The following is a 22,312-nucleotide window of genomic DNA, read 5'->3' as shown; positions in this document are numbered from 1 at the left end:
AGCTTGGCTCCTTGATACGTATCATTATTTTCTATTTTTTTCCCAAACATATCCCTTATTTCAAGTGAGCTAATGTTCTCACTATCTACTTCCAATACCAACCTATTCCTATGAGTTTATTTTCTCACTTCTGCTTACAGTTTTTCATTATGCAATGCTTTATCCTCACTAACTTACATTACAGGTTCCCATTAGAGTAAGTACAAAATTGTTTCACTCATGCGTATTTGTTTTGTCATCCCAATGAGATTTAAATTTAAACTCACAGGTTGGTTTTTACACATGTGTAGCCTGCTGGGTAGTAAGAGCATGCTATACACTTTAAATGTAAATTAAATTGATTAGTTTAGGGAAACCAAGGTCATTTTCGTCTTTCTTTTTTAAGTGAGGTAAGAAAGGGCATATAGATACGGTAGAATTTCAAGAAATACAAATATAAAATGACAGAGCTTCATGCTTTGGGAAAAAGTGGGCATTCTTAAGAGAGCATGGTAAGATTTTGGGAAAAGGTTAGAGGGAAGAACTGTTTTAAATTAGCTGAAGGAAGTACCAATAACTATATCTGAAGAAAACAGAGATGACAGCAAAGGTGCTTTGATAAATGGTTTTGAAGCAGATATGAGTATGGGCTAAATGAGAGAGCTAACTTCAAGAAGTAGAGATCTCTGGAAGCAAAGTTAAGAACAACTCAAGGAAACACCGGTCTTAACACTGGGAAATGGAATATGTCACTGTCATTAGGACTGAGGAGATAATGGGCAGCGCTGGTGAAAGAAATGTTAAGGAAAGAGAAAAAGTGATAGTTAGAAAGGTGCTATTAGCTTCCCAGTCACTTTGGACAATGCTACAATCTTTTATCCTCCAAACAAGAAAGTTGGATAGGCTGCTAGAGAAATGATGAGCAATTTAGTCTCCATTATGTTGAATTCAATTAACAAAGGCTATACTGTAGTATATTTTACATATTCTGAACCACACAAAATTGGAGCAGCAGGCAAAGGTGTCTGCAAAGGTACTGCCATCAGTAAAATTAACGCTAGTTGAATATACAGTAGTGTCATGTTACTTGTGTATCAAATAAGACTTTAAGTTTATTTAGCATAGATCCTATTTTACCCCAAATAACCCTGCCTTGTGTTGTTATAATATTCTCTATCAAACATGAATTACTTGAGACTTTATCTCATTAATTTAAGCCTTTGTTTGGAATTTCTAGACAATACAGTTCAGTTACATAACAATAATTTTTGTTACTTTTTTAATATTATGTAATTTTCCCCTCAGTAATAAATTCTCTTTCAAATTCAGCAACTAATAAAATGTTATAAATGTTTAAACATTTCTCACAAGGCAAAATCCCAGGAATGTCTATATACTTTTTTGCTAAAAATGACTCTTTAAACTGGCTTTCTTTAAATTTATATTGTACTGATTTTTAATACAGATTAAATGAATTAGTAACCTGAACTTTTTAACATTAGTATATAGTTTCTTAACAACAAAGTGAGTTCAGTTGGATCCCAAAATCCAGTACCTTCTGAAAAAATTTATAATTCTTATCCCAGGATTATATTAACAGAATTAATAGAAATAACCATCACAATAGGAAGCAAAGTTCAGATTTTGTGCTTAAAGCTAAAACAGCAAACACATAACATCTGTATGTATTAATTTTCTGATTTTAAGTGTAAAATCCTCAAAAGCTCTGCTTGAAATATAACCATTTCCCCACAATTAAAATGTGTACAGTAAATGCATTCCAAAGAAAACTATACCTACTTTTTGCATATCTCAAAAAATAGAAAGAAATTATTAGAATTTATGAACAAATGTATACATAATGATTTAAATTACCTTTCTTCTTCTCGAACCCACACTGGAGTTTTAGGAATTTGTGCTTTGAAAAATTTCGATGCTTTATAACAAAAATTGCTGCAAAAACACTGAAAAGAACATTTTAAAACTAGCAAATTATTTTTTTCTTATTGTGAAATACAACTTATGTACAGAAGAGAATATAAAACATAAATATGTAGTTCACAGAAAAAAACGAAAACCCATGAATCTACCACCCAAGGTAAGAAATAAGATTTAGTACCTCTGAAGGCTTCTATGTAACCCTCCCCAATGGTATCACTCTCCACATTCCCCAGAGGTAACCACTATTATAAATTTTGTGTTATTCATTCTTTTGCTTTCTTTTAGTGTTGCTACTTACATACATATCCTATAAAATATATCATTCGGTTTTGCCTATTTTTAAACTCTGTCTAAATGGAATCATATTGTTATGTATTCTTGTATTCTTCTGTTCCACATTATGTTTTTAAGACTCATTTGTGTAGCTAGAGCTTATTCATTTACACTGTGTGTTATATTCCATTGCCTAAGTATACTGCCTTTTAGTTACTATTTAAGGACAGTTGAGTTGTTTGTAATTTTTTGTTATCATTACAATGTTACTATGAACCTTTTTTTAATAACAATTTTTTAAATTAAAAAAATTGTGGTATAATACACAAAATTTACCATCTTAAGCATTTTTAAGTATATAGTTCAGTGGCATTAAGTACCTTCTTACTGTTTTGCAACCATCACCAACATCTAGCTCCAGAACTCTTTTCATCTTGCAAAACTGAAACTCCACACCCATTAAACCATAAGTCCCCATTTCCACCTCCTCTGACAAAAACCATTCTACTTTCTGTCTCTATAAATCTGACTACTCTAATTACCTCATATAAGTAGAACCATATAATACTTTTCTTTCTGTGCTGGCTTATCTCACTTAGGATAACGTCTTCAAAGTACATTCAGTTGTAGCTTGTGTCAGAATTTCCTTCCTTTTTAAGGTCAAATAATTATTCCATTCTATGTATGTACCATATTTTGTTTATCCTACTAGGAACATTTATACACATATATACTTGTGCACATGGGCAAGGATTTATACCAAAGAATAGAAGGAATGGTCACAAAGAATGCGTAAATTTGACTTTGCCAAACAGTTGCTCAAAAAGGTTGTACCAATTTTTATTTGACTTGCAGTATACAGAGTTACTAATGCTGTCAGGTTTTTATAATTTTGCTAATTTGGGGACTGTAAAAATGTAACTCAATGTGTTTTCATTTGCTATTTTCCTGATTACTGATAAGGCTGAGCATCTTTTCATATATTTATTAGCCATTCAAGTTCCTTCCATAAAATTTTTTTAATTAAGTCTTTGTCTTTTTCTTATAGATGACGTACTCTGGTTAGAAATCTATGGTCAGTTACATGTGAGAAATATAACTCCTTCTGATTTGTAGCTTATCTTTTCACTCTCTTTTTAAAGAAACTTCTAATGAGCAAATGTTTTCTATTTTAATGTAAAAAAAGTATCAATTTTTCCTCTATGGTCTATAGTTTTCTATCTTATTTAAGAAATTCTCTCTAGTCCAAGTTTATAAAGATATTCTCTCATACTGTCTTTGAAAAGGTCTCTCTTTTACATTTAGGTCCTTAATCTACCTAAAATTGATCTTTGTATGTACACTGAAATAGGTGTCAGTTTTCATTATTTCCATATGGATAACTAATCATGCCAGTACAATTTATTTTTAAAAAATCCATCCTTTCTCCACTGATCTAAAATACTCCTGATGTCATATGTCCAGTGTCCACATAAGCAGTGAGTCTGTTTCCGGCTCTCTACTCTGTCCTATGATTCACTCGCCTGAATTTGTGCCAATATGCACTTTTAATTTTTAAAGTTCACATATTAAGTAAAGTGTAAGCAAAGAGGTTTTTTTAAACACCTTGAATGAAATATTTATAAATGAAAAACTTTTAACATGGCTATCTTCTAAAAGGCAAGATTTTAAACAGATATTTTTAGAATTCCATTTAGTATAATATTAAAAATTAACTGCCACATTGAAAACAGCCTTTAAACTTACCTTTCTTTCAGTAATATCATAGACTTTATTGGTTTTGGTAGAAATTTTATATTTCTGTTTTGGTACCTAAAGAAAAGAACATATAGCTTACAAAAGAATTCAAATAATAAACATGAACTTTACAGTTAACAAGAGTAAGTCATCTACATATCATATCTTTGGCTAACCCACATCATTAGTTCATGACCTGTTTCATTTATTGTTCTTTCTACACAGTATTTTGCTAAATACAAAAATTAAAAGTCTACATGTTAAAAAAGTGTAGTTACTTACAATTCCTAGCTTCTTCCGACATAAGGGATAGCCACAGAGTTTGATAATAGAACGCTCATCCACAACATCACTATAATGAGCAGGTGTGATGAACTTCCCCTATAAAGAAATGAGAGGGGCATTTCCCCCACCAGATTATTGGAAAAGTTTATTTATCAGCTCTTTAAGCCTTACCGATCTCATCTGAAAACACAGGGATCATAACAGTACCTATCTCATAGGTTTGATGTTAGAATCAGAAGAGAAAATAAAGGAAAAGTACTCAAAAAGTGCTTCTTGACACATACTAAGTACTCAGAAAATGTTAGCTATTATTTAAAAAAAAAAAAAAAAAAACCCACAAAGCCCAAAAAATTTCTGCCATGGTAGACTGTGCATCCCTGTAGATTATGCAATTCATGTAAGGAGGAAGAAGTGATGCTACAGTGACTGCTATACCAAAGGAAAATATTGATAGTATATTTTATTTCAAAAACGTATTACTTGGGACTTCCCTGGTGGCACAGTGGTTAAGAATCTGCCTGCCAATGCAGGGGACACCAGTTCGAGCCCTGGCCCAGGAAGATCCCACATGCCACGGAGCAACTAAGCCCACGAGCCACAACTACTGAAGCCCGTGCGCCTAGAGCCTGTGCTCCACAACAAGAGAAGCCAGCGCACCATAACGAAGAGCAGTCCCCCGTTCGCTGCAACTAGTGAAAGCCCGTGTGCAGCAACAAAGACCCAACTCAGCCAAAAACAATTAAATAATAATAAAAAAAAGTATTACTCAAAAATAAACCAAATAAAATAATAGGATATAATTTTACCTATTTCTTAAAGCACAATCTCAAAAACAAAGTATACTAAAGATGTCATTGTGACTCCTGAACAAATTTTTGTGCAAAATCTTCTATCTTCTGAAAAGAACAGTGAGGTGATAGTTATAAGCTAATGCCAGATATTTTCCTTTGACGTTTTCATGTTCAAATAATCTCAGTTCTTGAGACAAACCATTTCTGGTCTGTCTTTGTCTTTAAAGTCATCAAGTATGGAGATTCTGATACAGTTACCTATATGAATTTAAATATTGTCATATTTATATTCCTCTTGTTTAGGAAAATCTCTAAGCCACACTAAGAATTATTTCTGCAATAAAATTTCTGAGCTTTAATTTTCCATTTCTTTTTTCTCTTAAGGATTATGAGGATATAACAGACATTTCCATTCAAGTTTTTTTTTTTTTTTTTTGCGGTACGCGGGCCTCTCACTGTTGTGGCCTCTCCCGTTGCGGAGCACAGGCTCCGGATGCGCAGGCTCAGCAGCCATGGCTCACGGGTCCAGCCGCTCCACGGCATGTGGGATCTTCCCACACCGGGGCGCGAACCCTCATCCCCTGCATCGGCAGGCGGACTCTCAACCACTGCGCCACCAGGGAAGCCCTCCATTCAAGTTTTTAATGCAATAAGCCATTAAAGAAAACAAAAAAAAAAGTTTTTTAATGCAGATGATAATTCTCTTATGTGTTAAACTATAAATGGTCTATATTTCAGGTTTTTAAAATATCAAAATTAATGAAATTACATTAACAGAAATAAGGATCTTCCATTACTAAAATAGGACAACATACAGAATATGAAAAGTGACATGGGGATCAGCAGTGCAAAGCAATGAAAATCGGTTGAGATTAGCAGACTGGTTAAAAGAACGAGCACGAAGGGATAAAATATGCATGTTATCTCTCTTTAGTGCATTTTAAAGTCACTATAAAACAAGGAATGCATAATAGTTGATTATTTTTAAATGCATAAATTCTATAGCATGTAGCTGACAATAGATTCAAAGATTTCAATAATGCAAAGAAGTTTCACATTACACATATTTAAAGATCTTATACAACAAAAGTAATAATTTATCAACACATACACACTCCCTTAGGAATTCTTCTGTAATATTCTCTTCTAAAAGCTGTTCAACAATACGTAGAGCTTTTCTCTCAAACTCAATCTTCTTTCTGACAACTGCTTCTAGTTCGGCTTTCCTAAAATTAAAAAAATATGTATTTTTTTTACATATTATAAAGGTTATAAAGGTTATTCTACTTGTAAGTTTTAGCATAGCTAATTTTCTATATTTTAAAATACAATACTAACAACTTACTATTTTGTTATTTAAGTTAAATGCATATTTTTAAATGCTGTTTCTTTCAACCCAATACTTTTCAAAAAGGAAACAAGCTACTTGTTACACTGCACACATTGATGTCTGCCATAACAACAGGATTATTTGACTTCCAGAGCTCAGAGGACAAGGAAGAACTTAGAGTCTCCTACAGAAAAGAAAATGAGGGGAAATCTTTTTGCCAGTTAGATTTTATACTCTATCACTCCTGTGTGTACCTAAAAATGGAGGTTTTCCCCTGAAATCGTTAGAAATCAGAAGTGACTGGAGAGGTAAAAGAGGATTTCGGCTGTTCTTGTGAGTAAAAATTTCTTTGTGCTAATTCTCAAAAGTTAAGTAGTGGCTGGCCCAGTCTGACAGGACAGAGTCATATTTGCAAAGAAGTATTTACTTACTTTTGTTGTAAAGTCTTATTAAATAACTATATTGATATGACTATATAGTTTAGGAAAACAACAATCTTCCTAGGAGGGCTGGACCTTATCCTGGCACCAGTGGGACTCTGTCAGCCTTTGCTGGCCCCATGAATACACATCATGAATATAAAAGCAGAGGCTATCTGATCAAACAATGGCCCTAGGACAGTGGTTCTCAAGTCTAGCTGCACTTTAGGATCATCTGATGAGATGTTTTAAAAAGATACCATGCTTAGTTCCCACTGCAGGCTAATTAAATCACAATATTTGAGGACGGGGCCTGGTTACTGGTGTTTTCTTAAGTGTTCCAGATAATCTTAGCGTGTAACAGGGCTGAGAACCACTGCCATGGGACCAAAGATACCAACTATCTTGGTGACTTATTTGCTCCTTTCCTACACTACTTTCTTCTTGCCTACCAGAACAACCTTTGCTGCCCTTCTGGACATTGACTAGGCTCTCATACCTGGACCTAGAATGTACTCACCTTTTCTCCCTTCCTTCACTGACTTCCAAGACTTTAGACTCTAGTTCCTGGTCTGGAGCAATATGTCTTACAAAAACAATTTGGAGAAATGACACAAGATTGCCAGCTGGGGACAAATAGGGACATTAAAACAAGAAGAAACTTGCAATTAACACCTGTTCTCCCACCATTTCATAAAGACCAATCTTATGTCAAATACGTAAAAAAGACATGGACAGAGATTAAAAGACAGTTCTTTGTATTGAATATATATATTCAGCTTTATGACAAACATTATTTTATTTTTCTCATTTTGCTGCCTACCACTAAAAGCTATGTCATATACTAAGATCAGAACAGAATATACATTAGGAGCTGCTAACTTAAGCAGTTAATCACCTCAACGTGCAGGAAGAGCCGCATTCCTCTTAACTGATGGATACCTACAGCTGTATCCCATGGATAGCCCTGTCTCACTGCTGCTCTCTAACCCAAATGACAGGTAGTGTGGTGTACGGCAGTGGTTCTCAAACTTTTTGGTTTCAGTGCTCCTTTATACTCTTAGCTTTCACTTATATAGATTATATCTGTTGATATTTACCATACTAGGATTAAAGGTGAGAAAAATTTCAAGCATTCATTTATTATTTCATTTAATAGGAATGTACCAATTACATGTTAACATATTTTTTAAAATCAATTTATTTATTATGTATTTTTGGCTGCACTGGGCCTCTGTTGCTGTGCACGGGCTTTCTCTAGTTGTCGCGAGTGGGGGCTACTGTTCGTTGCGGTGCATGGGCTTCTCACTGCGGTGGCTTCTCTTGTTGCGGAGCATGGGCTCTAGGTGCACGGGCTTCCGTAGTTGTGGCACATGGGCTTAGTAGTTGTGGCTTGCAGGCTTTAGAGCGCAGGCTCAGTAGTTGTGGTGCACGGGCTTAGTTGCTCCGCGGCATGTGAGATCTTCCCGGACCAGGGCTCGAACCCGTGTCCCCTGCATTGGCAGGTGGGTTCTTAACCACTGAGCCACCAGGGAAGCACTTAACATATTTTTAAATGAAAAATTTATTGTGAAGAGAGGAATTGTTTTATATTTTTGTAAAGCTCTTTAATTTCTGGCTTAATACTATTCACCTGGATGGAATGTAGAAGTATTTTTCAGTTGGAATAAATTTATGAAGGATCACTCCTTTCAACAACTAGTTGGCTACCCCAAGGATTTTTAATTGTTTCATCATTCTGGGTGATCTGCTCAAAATACATTTCAGCTTATCTATATTCTTCAAATCATAGTGCTTAGAATAAAATATAATCTCAAGCTTGTGGTCAGATCCATGTTGAAGAGAGTTGCAAATTACATTGTTATAATTATTAACTAAACTTTACTTTTGTATTTGGTTGGCCAAAAGGTTTGTTAGGTTTTTTCCATAAGATGGCTCTAGTAGCACTTAGTTGTCTTTAACTTCATTCGAAACAATTTTGTTAGATTGTATGTGACAGCTGTCATATCAGTGTACGTTAAAAAAAAAAACTTATCAAAATTGGTGAATTTTTGTGTAGCCATTTTAACATTGAAGATGGAAGAAAAAAGCAACGTTTTTGGCATATCATGCTTTATTATTTCAAGAAAGGTAAAAACACAACTGAAACGCAAAAAAAAGATTTGTGCAGTGTACGGAGAAGCTGCTGGGACTGATCAAACGTGTCAAAAGTGGTTTGAGAAGTTTCGTGCTAGAAATTTCTCACTGGATGATGCTCCACAGTTGGGTGGACCAGTTGAAGTTGACAGCAATCAAATTGAAACAATAATTGAGAACAATCAACATTATACCACTTGGGAGATAGAAGATACACTCAAAGTATCCAAATCAAGCCTTGAAAATCATTTGCACCAGCTTGGTTATGTGAATTGCTTTGATGTTTGGGTTCCACATAAGTGAAAAAAACCTTCTTGACCAGAACTTCCCTGGTGGCGCAGTGGTTAAGAATCCGCCTGCCAATGCAGGGGACACAGGTTCGAACCCTTGGTCCGGGAAGATCCCACATGCTGCGCAGCAACTAAGCTTGTGCACCACAACTACTGAGCCTGCGCTCTACAGCCCGCAAGCCTGTGTGCCGAGAGGCCGTGCTCCACAACAAGAGAAGCCACTGCAATGAGCAGCCCGTGCACCACAGCAAAAAGTAGCCTCTGCTCACCGCAATTAGAGAAAGGCCGCGTGCAGCAATGAAGACCCAACGCAGCCAAAAATAAATAATTAAAAAAAAAATACCCTTCAGAAAAACAAAAAAAACCCTTCTTGACTGTATTTCCGCATGAGATTCTCAACTGAAACGTAATGAAAACATTGGTTTTTTTTTGTTTTTTTGCAGTACGTGGGCCTCTCACTGTTGTGGCCTCTCCCGCTGCGGAGCACAGGCTCCGGATGTGCAGGCTCAGCGGCCATGGCTCACGGGCCCAGCTGCTCCGCAGCATGTGGGATCTTCCCGGACCGGGGCACGAACCCGTGTCCCCTGCATCGGCAGGTGGACTCTCAACCACTGCGCCACCAGGGAAGCCCAAACGTTCTGTTTTTAAAACAAACTGTGATGGGCAATGAAAAGTGGATACGGTACAACAGTGTGGAATGGAAGGGATCACGGGACAAGTGAAATGAAACCACCACCAACCATACCAAAGGCCGGTCTTCATCCAAAGAAGGTGATGTGTGTATGGTGGGATTGGAAGGGAGTCATCTATTATGAGCTCCTTCCAGAAAACCAATTAATTCCAACAAGTACTGCTCCCAATTAGACCAACTGAAAGCAGCATTTGCAATTAGCCAACAGAAAACTCATCATCTTTCATCAGGATAACACAAGACCGCACGTTTCTTTGATGACCAGGCAAAAACTGTTACAGCTTGGCTGGGAAGTTCTGATTCATCCACCCAATTCACCAGACATTGCACCTTTGGATTTCCATTTATTTTGGGCTTTACAAAATTCTCTTAATGGAAAAAATTTCAATTCCTTGGAAGACTGTAAAAGGTACCTGGAACAGTTCTTTGCTCAAAAAGATTAAAAGTTTTGGTAAGATGGAATTATGAAGTTGCCTAAAAAAAGGCAGAAGGTAGTGGAACAAAAGGGTGAATAAGATGTTCAATAAAGTTCTCGGTGAAAATGAAAAATGTGTCTTTTATTTTTACTTAAAAAACTGAAGGCACTTTTTGGCCCACCCAATAATATTTCCTAAAGCCAAGTCACTATAATCATGCTGCTCCACAGGAGAATACTCTTCAAAACAGATCTCAAATTTATCTGATTTCTCCACTCCAAATGATCACTATCCCTAACGTCTTACAACTTTTAAAACTTAAATTCTACTACTTTATTAAAGTTTTCCCATTTGCACTTAGAAAATCTGAATTTCTCACCATGGCCTACCAGGTACTGTTTGAATGGAACCCACCTCTAACCTTTTCCTATGCTGCTTTCTTCCTTTGCTCAGAATGCTGCATACCACCCTCAGCATCTCTTTTTTTTAAATGACTAAGCTTTTTCTTGTCACACATATTGGCACTTCTGGCTGGCGGTCTCGCCTCACTACTCTTGGTCTGGTAAATGCCTACTTAGCCTTCAGGTCTTAGTTTAATTATTACTTTCTTGGAGAAGCCTTTCCCTGAAAACCTACCACCCTTCCTGCCAACCTCCAGCTTTACTGGACCCCGGTTTCTAGTTCCTCCATCAGTCTTTTCCTTTATAGCACTTATCATAATTTGTAATTATGTATTTAGTTGTGATAATTTAATTGGTATTTCTCTGTTCCACTAGACAGGAACTGTGTGTATTCTGTTCAAAATCATATCCTCAGGGCCTCTGAAACCATACAACTCCCAGAAGAGAACACAGAATACTCTGACATAAAAAGCCCAGAGATGAACCCAAACACATGGTCACCTTATCTTTCATAAAGGAGGGAAGAATATACAAGGGAGAAAAGACAGCCTCTTCAATAAGTGGTTCTGGGAAAACTGGACAGCTACATGTAAAAGAATGAAATTAGAACACTCCCTAACACCATACACAAAAACTCAAAATGGATTAAAGACCTAAATGTAAGGCCAGACACTATAAAACTCTTAGAGGAAAACATAGGCAGAACACTCTATGGCATAAATCACAGAAAGATCCTTTTTGACCCACCTCCTAGAGAAATGGAAATAAAAACAAAAATAAACCAATGGGACCTAATGAAACTTAAAAGCTTTTGTACAGCAAAGGAAACCATCAATAAAACGAAAAGACAACCTACTGAATGGGAGAAAATATTTGCAAATGATATGACCAGTAAGGGGTTAATACCCAAAATATATAAACAGCTGATACAACTCAATATAAAAACAAACAAACAACCCAATTAAAAAATGTTCAGAAGACCTAAATAGACATTTTCCCAAGGGTATATACATGGCCAACAGGAACATGAAAAACTGCTCAACACTGCTAATCATCAGAGAAATGCAAATCAAAACCACAATGAGATATCACCTCACACCTATCAGAATGGCTATCACCAAAAAGTCTACAAATAACAAATGCTGGCGAGGATGTGGAGAAAAGGGATCCCTCCCATACTCTTGGTGGGAATGTAAATTGGTATAGCCACTATGGAAAACAGTACAGAGGTTCCCCAAAAAACTGAAACTAAAACTACCATATGATCCAGCAACTCCACTCCTGGGTATATATCTGAAGAAAATCACAACACTAGTTTGAAAAGATACATGCCCCCCAATGTTCATAGCAGCATTATTTAGAATAGCCAAGATATAGAAGCAATCTAAGTGTCTATCAACAGATGAATGGATAAAGATGTGGTTTATACATGCCATGGAATACTACTCAGCCATAAAAATGAATGAAATTCTGCAATTTGCAACAATGTGGATGTACCCAGAGGGTATCATGCTTAGTGAAGTAAGTCAAAGAAAGACAAATATTATATGAAATCACTTATATAAAGGACAAACTAGTGGTTACCAGTAGGGAGACAGCAGGGGGAGGGGCAAGACTGGGGTATGGGACTGAGAGATACAAACTATGTATAAAATAAATAGGCAACAAGAAGGTACTGTACAGTACAGGGAAATTTAGCTATTATTTTTTAATATTATTAATATTATTTTATATAGAGTGTAATCTACAAAAATATTTACTCTCTATGTTGTACATCTAAACTAATATAATATTGTAAATCAACTATAGTTCAATTAAAAAAATAAAAAAAATCATATCCTCAGGGCCTAACACAAATCTGGCATGTCTTACATTTAGTAAATAATTTTTGAAAGAATGAGTAAATTAAGGCCAAAGCCAATACTTTATGATACCTTATAGATATGTATACTTTAATCATCTTCATAGACTACATCTATTCTAAAAACCTTTTTGACAGGAGATAAAGCCTTTTTAGGAGATGCCTATAAACAGTACAGGACAACTTTTTGCTGAAAATATGGACATGATGTAAACAAACAACAACAACAAAAAAGGTTTCTTGGAGTCTCTGGCATATAATGCAAAAAAAGGAGACTATGTGAAGAGATGTAAAAAAAAGTACCTGGTTAATTCAGGAATGTTTATTCCCATTGACATCTTTCTACAGATACTCATACCTTCACCAGCAATCTAAAAGTGTCCATTGGACTTTCTTAAGGTGTGGAGTAGGGAAAATAACAATCTATGTTAGAATTTATCATACTTCCCAGATCTTCCCCTTCTCTCAAAATAATTTTCTCTGAGGTAGCACCCATTATTGTTTTTAAAAATGGTTCAATTAATATGGGATTAACAGATAAGTGAAAGCAGCTGTCTGAGTAGTTCTCATACCTTTTAGAAGCATCTTCTTGTTTCAAGGCACTTGTCTGCTTAGTACCTACAAATTAAAGAAACAAAAAACAGTAGGTCAAGTCTACACAAACACACCAGGTTACAGGACAGATTCTTGCCCAAATAAACTGTAGACCATCTTTTCTTCTTTTCCACACATTTCACTTCCAATTCTGTGTGAAAATCAAATGAAATGGGAAGGGAATCCAATTTGGTTTTGCAAACTAATTATTTTTCTTGGTTAAAATGTATCTCTCTCAGGATTGATTTTTCTTGTATCACAGTCGCATACCTAAGCACTCCTGAAAGCCCGAGATCTGGGTACTTCTAGGGGCAACCGCTCTCCGTCCCCCTAAATGTTCGCTCCCGGGCAAGAGGGGTCTGACACCTCAGAGAACCAGGGCACCCCAAAGCAGCAGCACATCTGGAAGAAGGACCAGTGCCTGAGTCGAGGTCAGCTGCACTCGGCCTACCGACGCTGCCCTGGTCACTTAACCACTCTGGCGACCCCAGCTGCGGGCTCCCAGGACCTCTACTTCTCATTCCCTCAGAGCCTGGAGCACAGCCCATTCTGGGGAAAATCTCGGAACACTAGTGTAAAGAGGTGGGGGTCTGGCCGAAGGTCTTTCCCAGAAGGCCAGAGTTCGGCGGTGGGAATCTCCCGGCCTTCTCTGCCCCGAAGACCTCCTCCCCTGGGGCAACCTTTCGGGAGCGCCCCGCACGCCTCAGTCTGGAATTCTGTCGGGGACCAGTTCTCAGTTCCAAACGTAGGAAGGCCCTTCTTCCTACCTGCGACGTTTCGGGAGGCGCGAGGACCCCGGGCCTTACGGCCGGCAGAGCACTTCCCGACCCAGTCGGCCATTGGCAGCGTCGTCGGCGTCGGAACCGGCCCAGGAGCCTTTCCCCCAAGACTCCGCCTCCCGTCGCGTAACGCGGGGCGGGGCCGGCTGGGGTGGGGCGGGGCCGGGAAAGCGGCCTGGTCTGCCGGAGGAGGAGGAGGAGGAGGAGCAGAAGGAGAAGGAGGGCGGCGAGAGGGGCGCGAGGCTTGGCGGGTAAGTGGGTGTACCGGGGGTCCCGGGCGGCCGGGGCTCGCGGTGGACGGTGAGTCTCAGAAAACCCGGCTCCGCGAGCCGAGCGCCCCCGCGAGGTCTGGGGCCCGAAGGCCGACGCAGGCGGGAACAGGGAGAAATGGCTTCCCTTGGATGCCGCCTGCACGCGCGCTGGGGTTTTATCCGCCCTGGAGCGCGCTGCTGTGAGGATACTACCGACCCCCCTCCCCTCCTGCGGGGCGTGGAACGGGCCTTCCCTCCGGGGGAAACGATGGCCTGTGGGAACGCAACGGTGTTGTCCTGAGGGCGGCCTGTTGCCTTGCCTCCGTGCGATACAGTGATTTCACTAGCTCGATTGATTATATTGGGGGGACTACATCTCGTACAAATGCCCTGGTCACACTTGGTGGAGGACATCTCAACTTTCACCCCCTCCGGGTGAGCTGTGTTGCACTCCATTTTCTGTCAAGTGGAACGTTAAAAAATAAAAAATTCCCTGATGATTAGAACTGATTTCAGGCCCACCTTTTGGAGAAAAAAAGACTGCCTTTTTAAGACCTTGTAGTCCAAATTTGCGCTGCCTCTTGGGAGTGCACTAGAGGATTTTTTTTTCCTTGAGTTTATCTTTCAAAATTATGCCCCAGGGAAACTTAAAAGATGAAACAGGAGGCTTTTCTTTTTTTAAATTTTCTTAGGCTAACATACTAACTTTCAGTAAAACCATTTCAGCTTTAAAACTTTCCATTTTCTTTATTGTATTTATTAATAATCAGAATGAAACAACTTATTAATATTTCAATATAGTATTACTGATAGTTAACAGTTTGTCTTATGTTAGTACATTTCAGCATCAAAACTAGGAAAAACAAGAAGGAATGGCTGTGGAGGAACTTCATTCCATAATAACGAGATGTGTAAGTAATTTTTTCTTTTTACGAAGTTAAATAATCTTTCAAAATATGGGCAGAGCACAGATTACTTTTAATTACATCTGCGGTCACTCAAATTGTTAATCTTCTTTAATCCTTGCTTTTTTTTGACCTATGAATAAATAGCATGAAGGCAGGAAGACAGATTGGAGTATGTCACTTGGAGAAATAATCTTTATAATTTTAGTACTGATCCTTCTCATAGATTTCTTTGGTACAGTGGATTTCAAGATGATTTATTAAAGTATTTTTAGGCTAATCCTAATTTTCATATATATGCTTATGTGCACCTTATCTAGAATTTAAACATTTCTTTTTTTAGAGAGAGATAAAATAAGTCAAGTAGTTATTGAATTTTCATTTGCCTAAAATTACTGTTTTTTTTGTTTATTTTGTTTTTGCCAGCAAATTCTAGAAGAGCAAGACTTCAAAGAGGAAGATTTTGGCCTGTTTCAGTTAGCAGGCCAAAGATGCATAGATGAAGGGCACATAGATGAGCTATTAGAAATTATTCAAAATGAAGAGAATAAGGTAAGTATAATCTTTGTACTTTTCAGTCTTTACTAGGAAGAGAATAGCCACATGATGCTATTATTCATCCATTTTTTTTTTCAGCAAACATTTAAGAATCAACTTAAATTTCCACAGTAGAAAACTGTGGAAAATAAAAAGGAATTAGGACTAATTATATACTTTAAGGTGCTTACAGTCTGGTGGAAGAGATAAACATGTAAAGAACTAGCAATAAGGAGGCAGAATAAACAGATACTTTATATCTGTTAACTCATTTAGCTTCTCCAGAATAAGTGTTATAGTTGAAATGTAAGTAAAATGCTTTAGAAGAGTGGGGATTACTTCTGGTTTAGAGATCAAAGTGGTATTTGAATTAGCAATTTACATTGAGAAATATAAGTATCAGCCAGGCTCCATATTCATTTTTGGTCATCAGCACATTCTTTTCCTTCAGCCAGGTGTATATGGGAAACCAAATATTAAGTAAGATCATATTTTGGGAGAGCTGGATGACCTTACTGGCCAATATCATCCAGCTACAATTGTCTGAGAAATCATTCTGCACAATAAGAAAGGATGTTTTTGGGATCAGGAACAGCTGGGACACTGTTGGCAACACTGCCTAATTTTGTGTCTTTGAACCCCTCCCCCATCCCCACCCCTCTTCTTATATAAGGGAAGATCATCTTTCCAGGCACATAATCGTTCTTCATTTATAGTCCTATTTATTTATACAGAAGTTTTCTTTTTGGGGACTTCCCTGGCGGTCCCGTGGTTAAGACTCTGCGCTTCCACTGCAGGGGGCGCAGGTTTGATCCCTGCTCAGGGAACTCTGATCCCCCATGGTATGCGGCATGACCAAAAAAAAAAAAAAGTTTTCTTTGTTGATATCACAATCTAGTCATGCTGGCCTAGGATTATATCCAGGGCACCTTGATTGTATTTAGGAGATTACTAAAACTTTTTAATCGTACATTGTTATAGAATCTTTTACTAGTTCAAAGGTCTTATCCCTTTTTATTTATAATTTTTTAAAATAAAAATTAGCACATTTTATTTAGTACATTTGTTTTTGATATGTGTTTATAATACCTTTGTAGCCCCAAATAAAATAAATTTAATGCTTTCTTTAACTCCTTGATTTTTCCCAATTGCATTCTCAGAGGATTATCTTTGAGAGTACCTTACTTTTAGCTAATAATAAAATTAATAAAAGCTAATAATATTTATTGAGATCTACTATGTGCCAGGTGCTGTCTTAGGTGCTTTACATCTTTTAACTCACTTAGTCTCTCCTGAATACCGTGAGATAGGATTTTCTAGATAAGGAAAGAGTCACTGAATGATAAGTGATTTGCACAAAAGTATCAGCTTTTATGTGGCATCAGGCATTCAGACCTGTGCAGCCAGTTTCCGGAGCTCTTAATGATTCTGCTCTGCCTCTGGTTAGCACAGTGTAGCACTTGAAAGGAAGTTTTAGAGTAGAAGAGAGAGGACTGATTGTGAGGGTGAGAGAGTGAGGTGGCAAAGGTGATGGGGTTTCTAGCCTCTGAGAAGACAATACATCCTGAACAGAAACAGGCAACTTAAGGAGGAGAGAAAGTTCCCTGGCAGAGGACAAATAAGTTGGCATTGTTTGGCAACGTTGAGTTTAAGATGCAGCAGGCAATCGAAAAGTAATGTTTAGAGCTCAGTAGAGAAATACAAGATTAAGATGTAGATTTGTGTGTCACTCTTAGAGATTAGGTGATTGTGATGGACTTAAGCATAGTGAGGCCTAGCCTTGATAGCTTGAGGATCACCTTTGTAATGTGGTCTTCTAAATTCAAAGGTTCAGATATTGATAAGACAGAGTTTAAAACTGCACCTTAGTTTACTTGCAGGTGACACAATCAAGATTGATCAAGATTTACTATTAATCTGCTTTGTGTAAAAAAAATTTTTTTAAAGTCACAGGAATGGTGGTTTGTCCTAAGACACTACAATGCAGGGGTTTTCAACATCAGCACTGTTGATATTTAGTAATTTGGAAAAATTATATGTGTTATAATAATATATAACATAAATTCCCAATTAGTAAAGACCTAAATATTAAAAGTCAGGCCACAGAAAAGATAGAAGAAAACAAGACATAATATCAGATCTTTGGAGAGAGGATAATTTGTCATGCTTAGAAGTAATAGACATCATTCAACCTGTATTTGTGGAACATCTGTTTTTTTTTTTTTTGCGGTACGTGGGCCTCTCACTGTTGTGGCCTCTACCGTTGCGGAGCACAGGCTCCGGACGCGCAGGCTTAGCGGCCATGGCTCACGGGCCTAGCCGCTCTGCGGCATGTGGGATCTTCCCGGACCGGGACACGAACCCATGTCCCCTGCATCGGCAGGCGGACTCTCAACCACTGCGTCACCAGGGAAGCCCTGGAACATCTGTTTTGTAACAGGCCCTACTCTAGATGCTGGGAATAGATACAGTAATGAACAAAAATCAGTGCCCCATATGGATCTTAAATTCTAGCAAAGACAGATAAATCATTTAGTAAGTTGGAAAGTGATAAATTCTATAGAGAATAATGCAGCATGATTAGGGGATGGGTTGTGTTGGGTGAAATTGCACAGAAATTTGAAGGAAGCAGAGACAGTCCCACAGTAAGCTATGGGACTGTCTGGGTAAGAGTGTGCCAGGCAGAAGAAAAAACTAGTGCAAAAAGAATATTCACAGAGATAAATGGAACTGTCTATCCCATTAGATAAAATACATGATTGTTTTGCTATTTGTTTAAAAAAAATCAATTTAAGGCTTCATTTTATGCCATGTTTCCAATGTAAATCTTACTGAATAAAAAGAAAGGCGATATATATGTGAGTGTGTGTGTGTGTATATGAGTATATATATGTGTATATATATATAAGTATATATATGTGTATATATATATATTTTTTAATTTAAATGAGTGTTTATGTATCTCAAGGGGAAAACCGTTATAGACCTAAAAGCACTAGAAAAGGGACCAAAGAAAAAAAAATCACTGTATTTTGCTATATAAAAAATTAGGACAACCAAAAAACCAAATGACAATTTGTCGTAAATACAGTGAAGTGAATATTAACATATAGGGACCTCATGCAGGTTGGTAAGACAAACACTAAAACTTCCAGTTGATAAATAAAGATGTAAACAGATAGCATCTCCTCTTTTCTGAACTATGTATCCACATACCCTGACATTTTTCTGTTGCTAGTTCTCTAGGACATGTTAAGTCCTAGCACAATGCTGTTTCTGAACCTTGAATGTATTTCCCACCTATCTATGCCTGATAAACTTCTGTTTCTTTAACAAGCCTTAGCATAGCTATCACCTATTCTGGGAAGCCTTTCTTGCCTTCCCCAGGTAGAAGTGACTATTCTCCTGCTATACTTTAGCATTTTAAATAATTAATTAATTAATTAATTTTTGGCTGCATTGGGTCTTCGTTGCTGCGTGCGGGCTTTCTCTAGTTGCAGCAAGCGGGGGCTGCTCTTCATTGCAGTGCGCGGGCTTCTCATTGCGTTGGCTTCTGTTGATGCAGAGCATGGGCACTAGGCGCACGGGCTTCAGTAGTCGTGGCATGCAGGCTCAGTATATGTGGTTCACGGGCTCTAGAGTGCAGGCTCAGTAGTTGTGGCACACGGGCTTAGTTGCTCCTCGGCATGTGGGATATTCCTGGACCAGGGCTCAAACCCGTGTCCCCTGCATTGGCAGGCGGATTCTCAACCACTGCGCCACGAGGGAAGCCCTAGAGGAACTATTTAAAAACTGGGAAAGACCAAATTACCTGGTTAAAAGTAAAGACCCATTTGCCTTTCCTCAGTGAAAGTATTAAAAACTATTTTAGAATGCTGTTACCTGTTAACAGCCAACCCTAGGAAGTCAATGGTGAGATGTTCATGGATTCACTTGCCTCATCTTTCCTGTTTTAGAGGAAATTGTCAGCTCCTCCAGGTTAAGAAAGCTCACTGTGAGAGTCCTGTAGATGGCAGTATTTGCTTTATTGTACTCTGAAAATGTTTTTACAGGTCATCATTAAGAATATGGGCTGGAATCTTGTTGGTCCTGTTGTTCGATACCTTTTATGGAATGATAAGGAACATGATAAAAGAAAGTATTATTTTCTGATGCTTGATTTATTGGTAAAGGTAAGTTAACACAACTAGATTCTCTTTGTCACAATACACAGCAATATTTTATAATTCCCTTTAATGTTTTTGGTGAGAAAGCTTTTAGTTCATGAAAGTATAGGTGGGAACTCTTTGGAGAAAAGGCCCATCCTTATTTATTGGATGGGCCAGTCCATTTCATTTTTCCCAAATTTTCTGGATGTAAGAATTATCTGACCTCATCTTAGACCACTGATTCAGAATCTTCAGAGAGAGACCTAAAAAGCTCTATTTTTTAAAAAGTAGCTTATTGTTCAGATGTGAAATTCATGCTTTAAAGAGGTAGTTTCAGGCCACACTGATGTTTTGGCAACGCTGGAACTAAAATCAAATATGAGTGTTCTTTCTTCTATGGTATGTTCCCTAAAAGAATATGAAAAACCTAGAATGCCAGTGATAACAGAGGAAATAAGAGTAGGAAATAGGTTAGTGGTGACTGACAGCCTTAGGTAGACTCTGAGTAAAAGGTTAATAGAGTTATAAGCCAAAAATGATGGTTACAAGAGAGAAATTCTAAGAGAAAGGACATTATAAGAAGCCACTTAGAGATCACTGTAAATAGACACAAATATGTACTTGAAAAGAGGGAACTCCCTAGATATTAGTTATTAACTATGAGAGCTTTTAGAAAAACAAGGCAAGTGAGGCGATAAAATATAACCAGTCAGAAAGCAATGCAAAGTTTTGTCTGTTCAGGAAAAACAAAAGAGACTTTACACTCATCTAACTACCCTAACAGTATGAGACAGAAAGATCCCACCTGCTGGAAGCCCTGGGAGACAAAGGCAGCCTTCAGAGTAGACAGGCAAAGCTCAGCAGAAACCTCAGCTCTGGTGTTCAGGCTCTCCTTTCCCCTATTTCTCTAACTTTTCCATTAGTCAGGAATTTAAGTCTTTTAAATGTAGTTGTCCATTGGGAGACCCTTGACTTCTTGCTTTCACAGAATCTCAGACTCTGTGTTTTGCTAGTGTATTTTTTTAAATTTAATTTTAACTTTTTATTTTATATTGGAGTATAGCCGATTAACAATGTTGTGATAGTTTCGAGTGCACAGCAAAGGGACTTAGCCATATATGTACATGTATCCATTCTCCCTGCTAGTGTATTTTTTAAAAACTTTTTTATGAGGTGTTTTACTGTTAAACAAAAATAATTATACTGTCTCAGTATATGCCTTTTAAAAATAATAATCATGTGGCTTTAAATACAACTTGTATTAAACAGGTTCAATTGTGAATATTTTTATAGTTATGTAATCCAAAGGAATTATTGTTGGGTTTGCTTGAGCTGATTGAAGAACCCTCTGGAAAACAGATATCCCAAATTATTCTTCTTTTACTTCGGCCATTACAAACAGGTAATGAGTATATTGACATCTAAGTGTTTCTTGTTTTATTTGTGTAAGTGCCTTGATATTACTCCAAGATGTCAACACTATAGCAAAGTTTATGCCTAATTATTTTTTTTTTATATAAATTTATTTTTTTATTTTTGGCTGCGTTGGGTCTTCGTTGCTGTGCGTGGGCTTTCTCTACTTGCAGCGAGCGGGGACTACTCTTCGATGCAGTGCAGGGGCTTCTTATTGCAGTGGCTTCTCTTGTTGAGGAGCACGGGCTCTAGGTGCACAGGCTTCAGTAGTTGTGGCTTGCAGGCTCAGTAGTTGTGGCTCATGGATTCTAGAGTACAGGCTCAGTAGTTGTGGTGCACGGGCTTATTTCCTCCGTGGCATGTGGGATTTTCCTGGACCAGGGCTTGAATCTGTGTCCCCTGCATTGGCAGGTGGATTCTTAACCACTGTGCCACCAGGGAAGTCCCATAGTTTATGCCTAATTATTTAGTACTCTGCTTAAACTAGTAATATCAATGCGAGTTTGAATCCTGCTGCTCATAGAAAGATGGCAATACCTGGCACAGAGATGGTACCCAGTATATATTTTGTTGAATGTCATGCTCTTTTTCATGTGCTTTGTTGTGGCCTATAGTTTTTGCTATATTCCTATCTGCAGATAACATTCCTATCTGCAGCTTATATTTAGAATTTTTCCTGTAAACATATTTAAAGGATTGCCTCTGCAGTGCTCAGTTTGATAGCATTGTGGTAGTCATGTATCTTAATTAAGAACAGTATCGGGCAGGGCATTGCTCAGCCTTTGCTTTAGGAGGTTGGGATTGGGAATAACAAAGATACTACTGAACAATGAAACAAGTGTGGAAAGAAAAGTTTCCATAACTGAGTGCAAAAACAGTATTGATAAGTAATGGACTTTGGCAACCAAGGCAGACAGTATTTATGCATGGGAAGAGACCACTTTTTCATTTTATAGCGTACATATAACTCAGAGTCTGGTAGAAGGACCCAAAATCAGAAGCTAGAGTAAATTTATTTTAAATATGAATTCCCAACAGCTTTGTATAACTTGAAATATTTAAAGTCTTCTGGAAAAAAATCTAATACTACTACCTTTCATTTTTACAGTGCTTTATAGTTTACAAGACACTTGTT

General features: G+C 37.6%; 2 protein-coding genes across 16 annotated transcripts in view; one reads left to right on the top strand and one right to left on the bottom strand.

Moving 5' to 3' along the window:
• Positions 1-14,049, bottom strand: part of RPAP2 (RNA polymerase II associated protein 2) — an 84,924-nt gene extending 70,875 nt beyond the window's left edge. For 3 of the 4 annotated variants that reach the window (XM_032622284.1, XM_032622311.1, XM_032622301.1), the window contains exons 1-6: positions 13,912-14,028; positions 13,123-13,168; positions 6,118-6,232; positions 4,213-4,311; positions 3,940-4,005; positions 1,855-1,943 (exon numbers count right to left, since the gene is read on the bottom strand). In XM_032622284.1, coding sequence (XP_032478175.1) covers positions 1,855-1,943; positions 3,940-4,005; positions 4,213-4,311; positions 6,118-6,232; positions 13,123-13,168; positions 13,912-13,984 — 488 coding nt within the window. In that variant the 5' untranslated portion in view covers positions 13,985-14,028. Of the gene's footprint in view, positions 1-1,854; positions 1,944-3,939; positions 4,006-4,212; positions 4,312-6,117; positions 6,233-7,275; positions 7,382-13,122; positions 13,169-13,911 lie in introns of all 4 variants that reach the window. The other variant, XM_032622292.1, reaches the window with a different exon arrangement.
• A 27-nt stretch (positions 14,050-14,076) lies between these two features.
• The window catches only part of GLMN (glomulin, FKBP associated protein), a 42,984-nt gene continuing 34,748 nt past the window's right edge, over positions 14,077-22,312 (top strand). For 3 of the 12 annotated variants that reach the window (XR_004348393.1, XR_004348390.1, XR_004348388.1), the window contains exons 1-5: positions 14,077-14,174; positions 15,010-15,085; positions 15,506-15,631; positions 19,669-19,788; positions 21,034-21,166. Coding sequence is in view for 3 of the 12 variants with exons in the window: in XM_032622218.1 (XP_032478109.1) it covers positions 15,047-15,085; positions 15,506-15,631; positions 19,669-19,788; positions 21,058-21,166 (394 nt within the window). In the remaining 9 variants the exon portion in view is untranslated. Of the gene's footprint in view, positions 14,175-14,205; positions 14,224-14,591; positions 14,610-15,009; positions 15,086-15,505; positions 15,632-19,668; positions 19,789-21,033; positions 21,167-22,312 lie in introns of those variants that run through there. The other 9 variants (XM_032622218.1, XR_004348389.1, XR_004348394.1 and 6 more) reach the window with 9 other exon arrangements.

This window comes from Phocoena sinus, chromosome 1 (assembly GCF_008692025.1).
Source record: "Phocoena sinus isolate mPhoSin1 chromosome 1, mPhoSin1.pri, whole genome shotgun sequence".
NCBI lineage: Eukaryota > Metazoa > Chordata > Mammalia > Artiodactyla > Phocoenidae > Phocoena > Phocoena sinus.
Note: the sequence above shows the minus strand (reverse complement) of the source record. Positions and strands in the feature narration are given on the sequence as shown.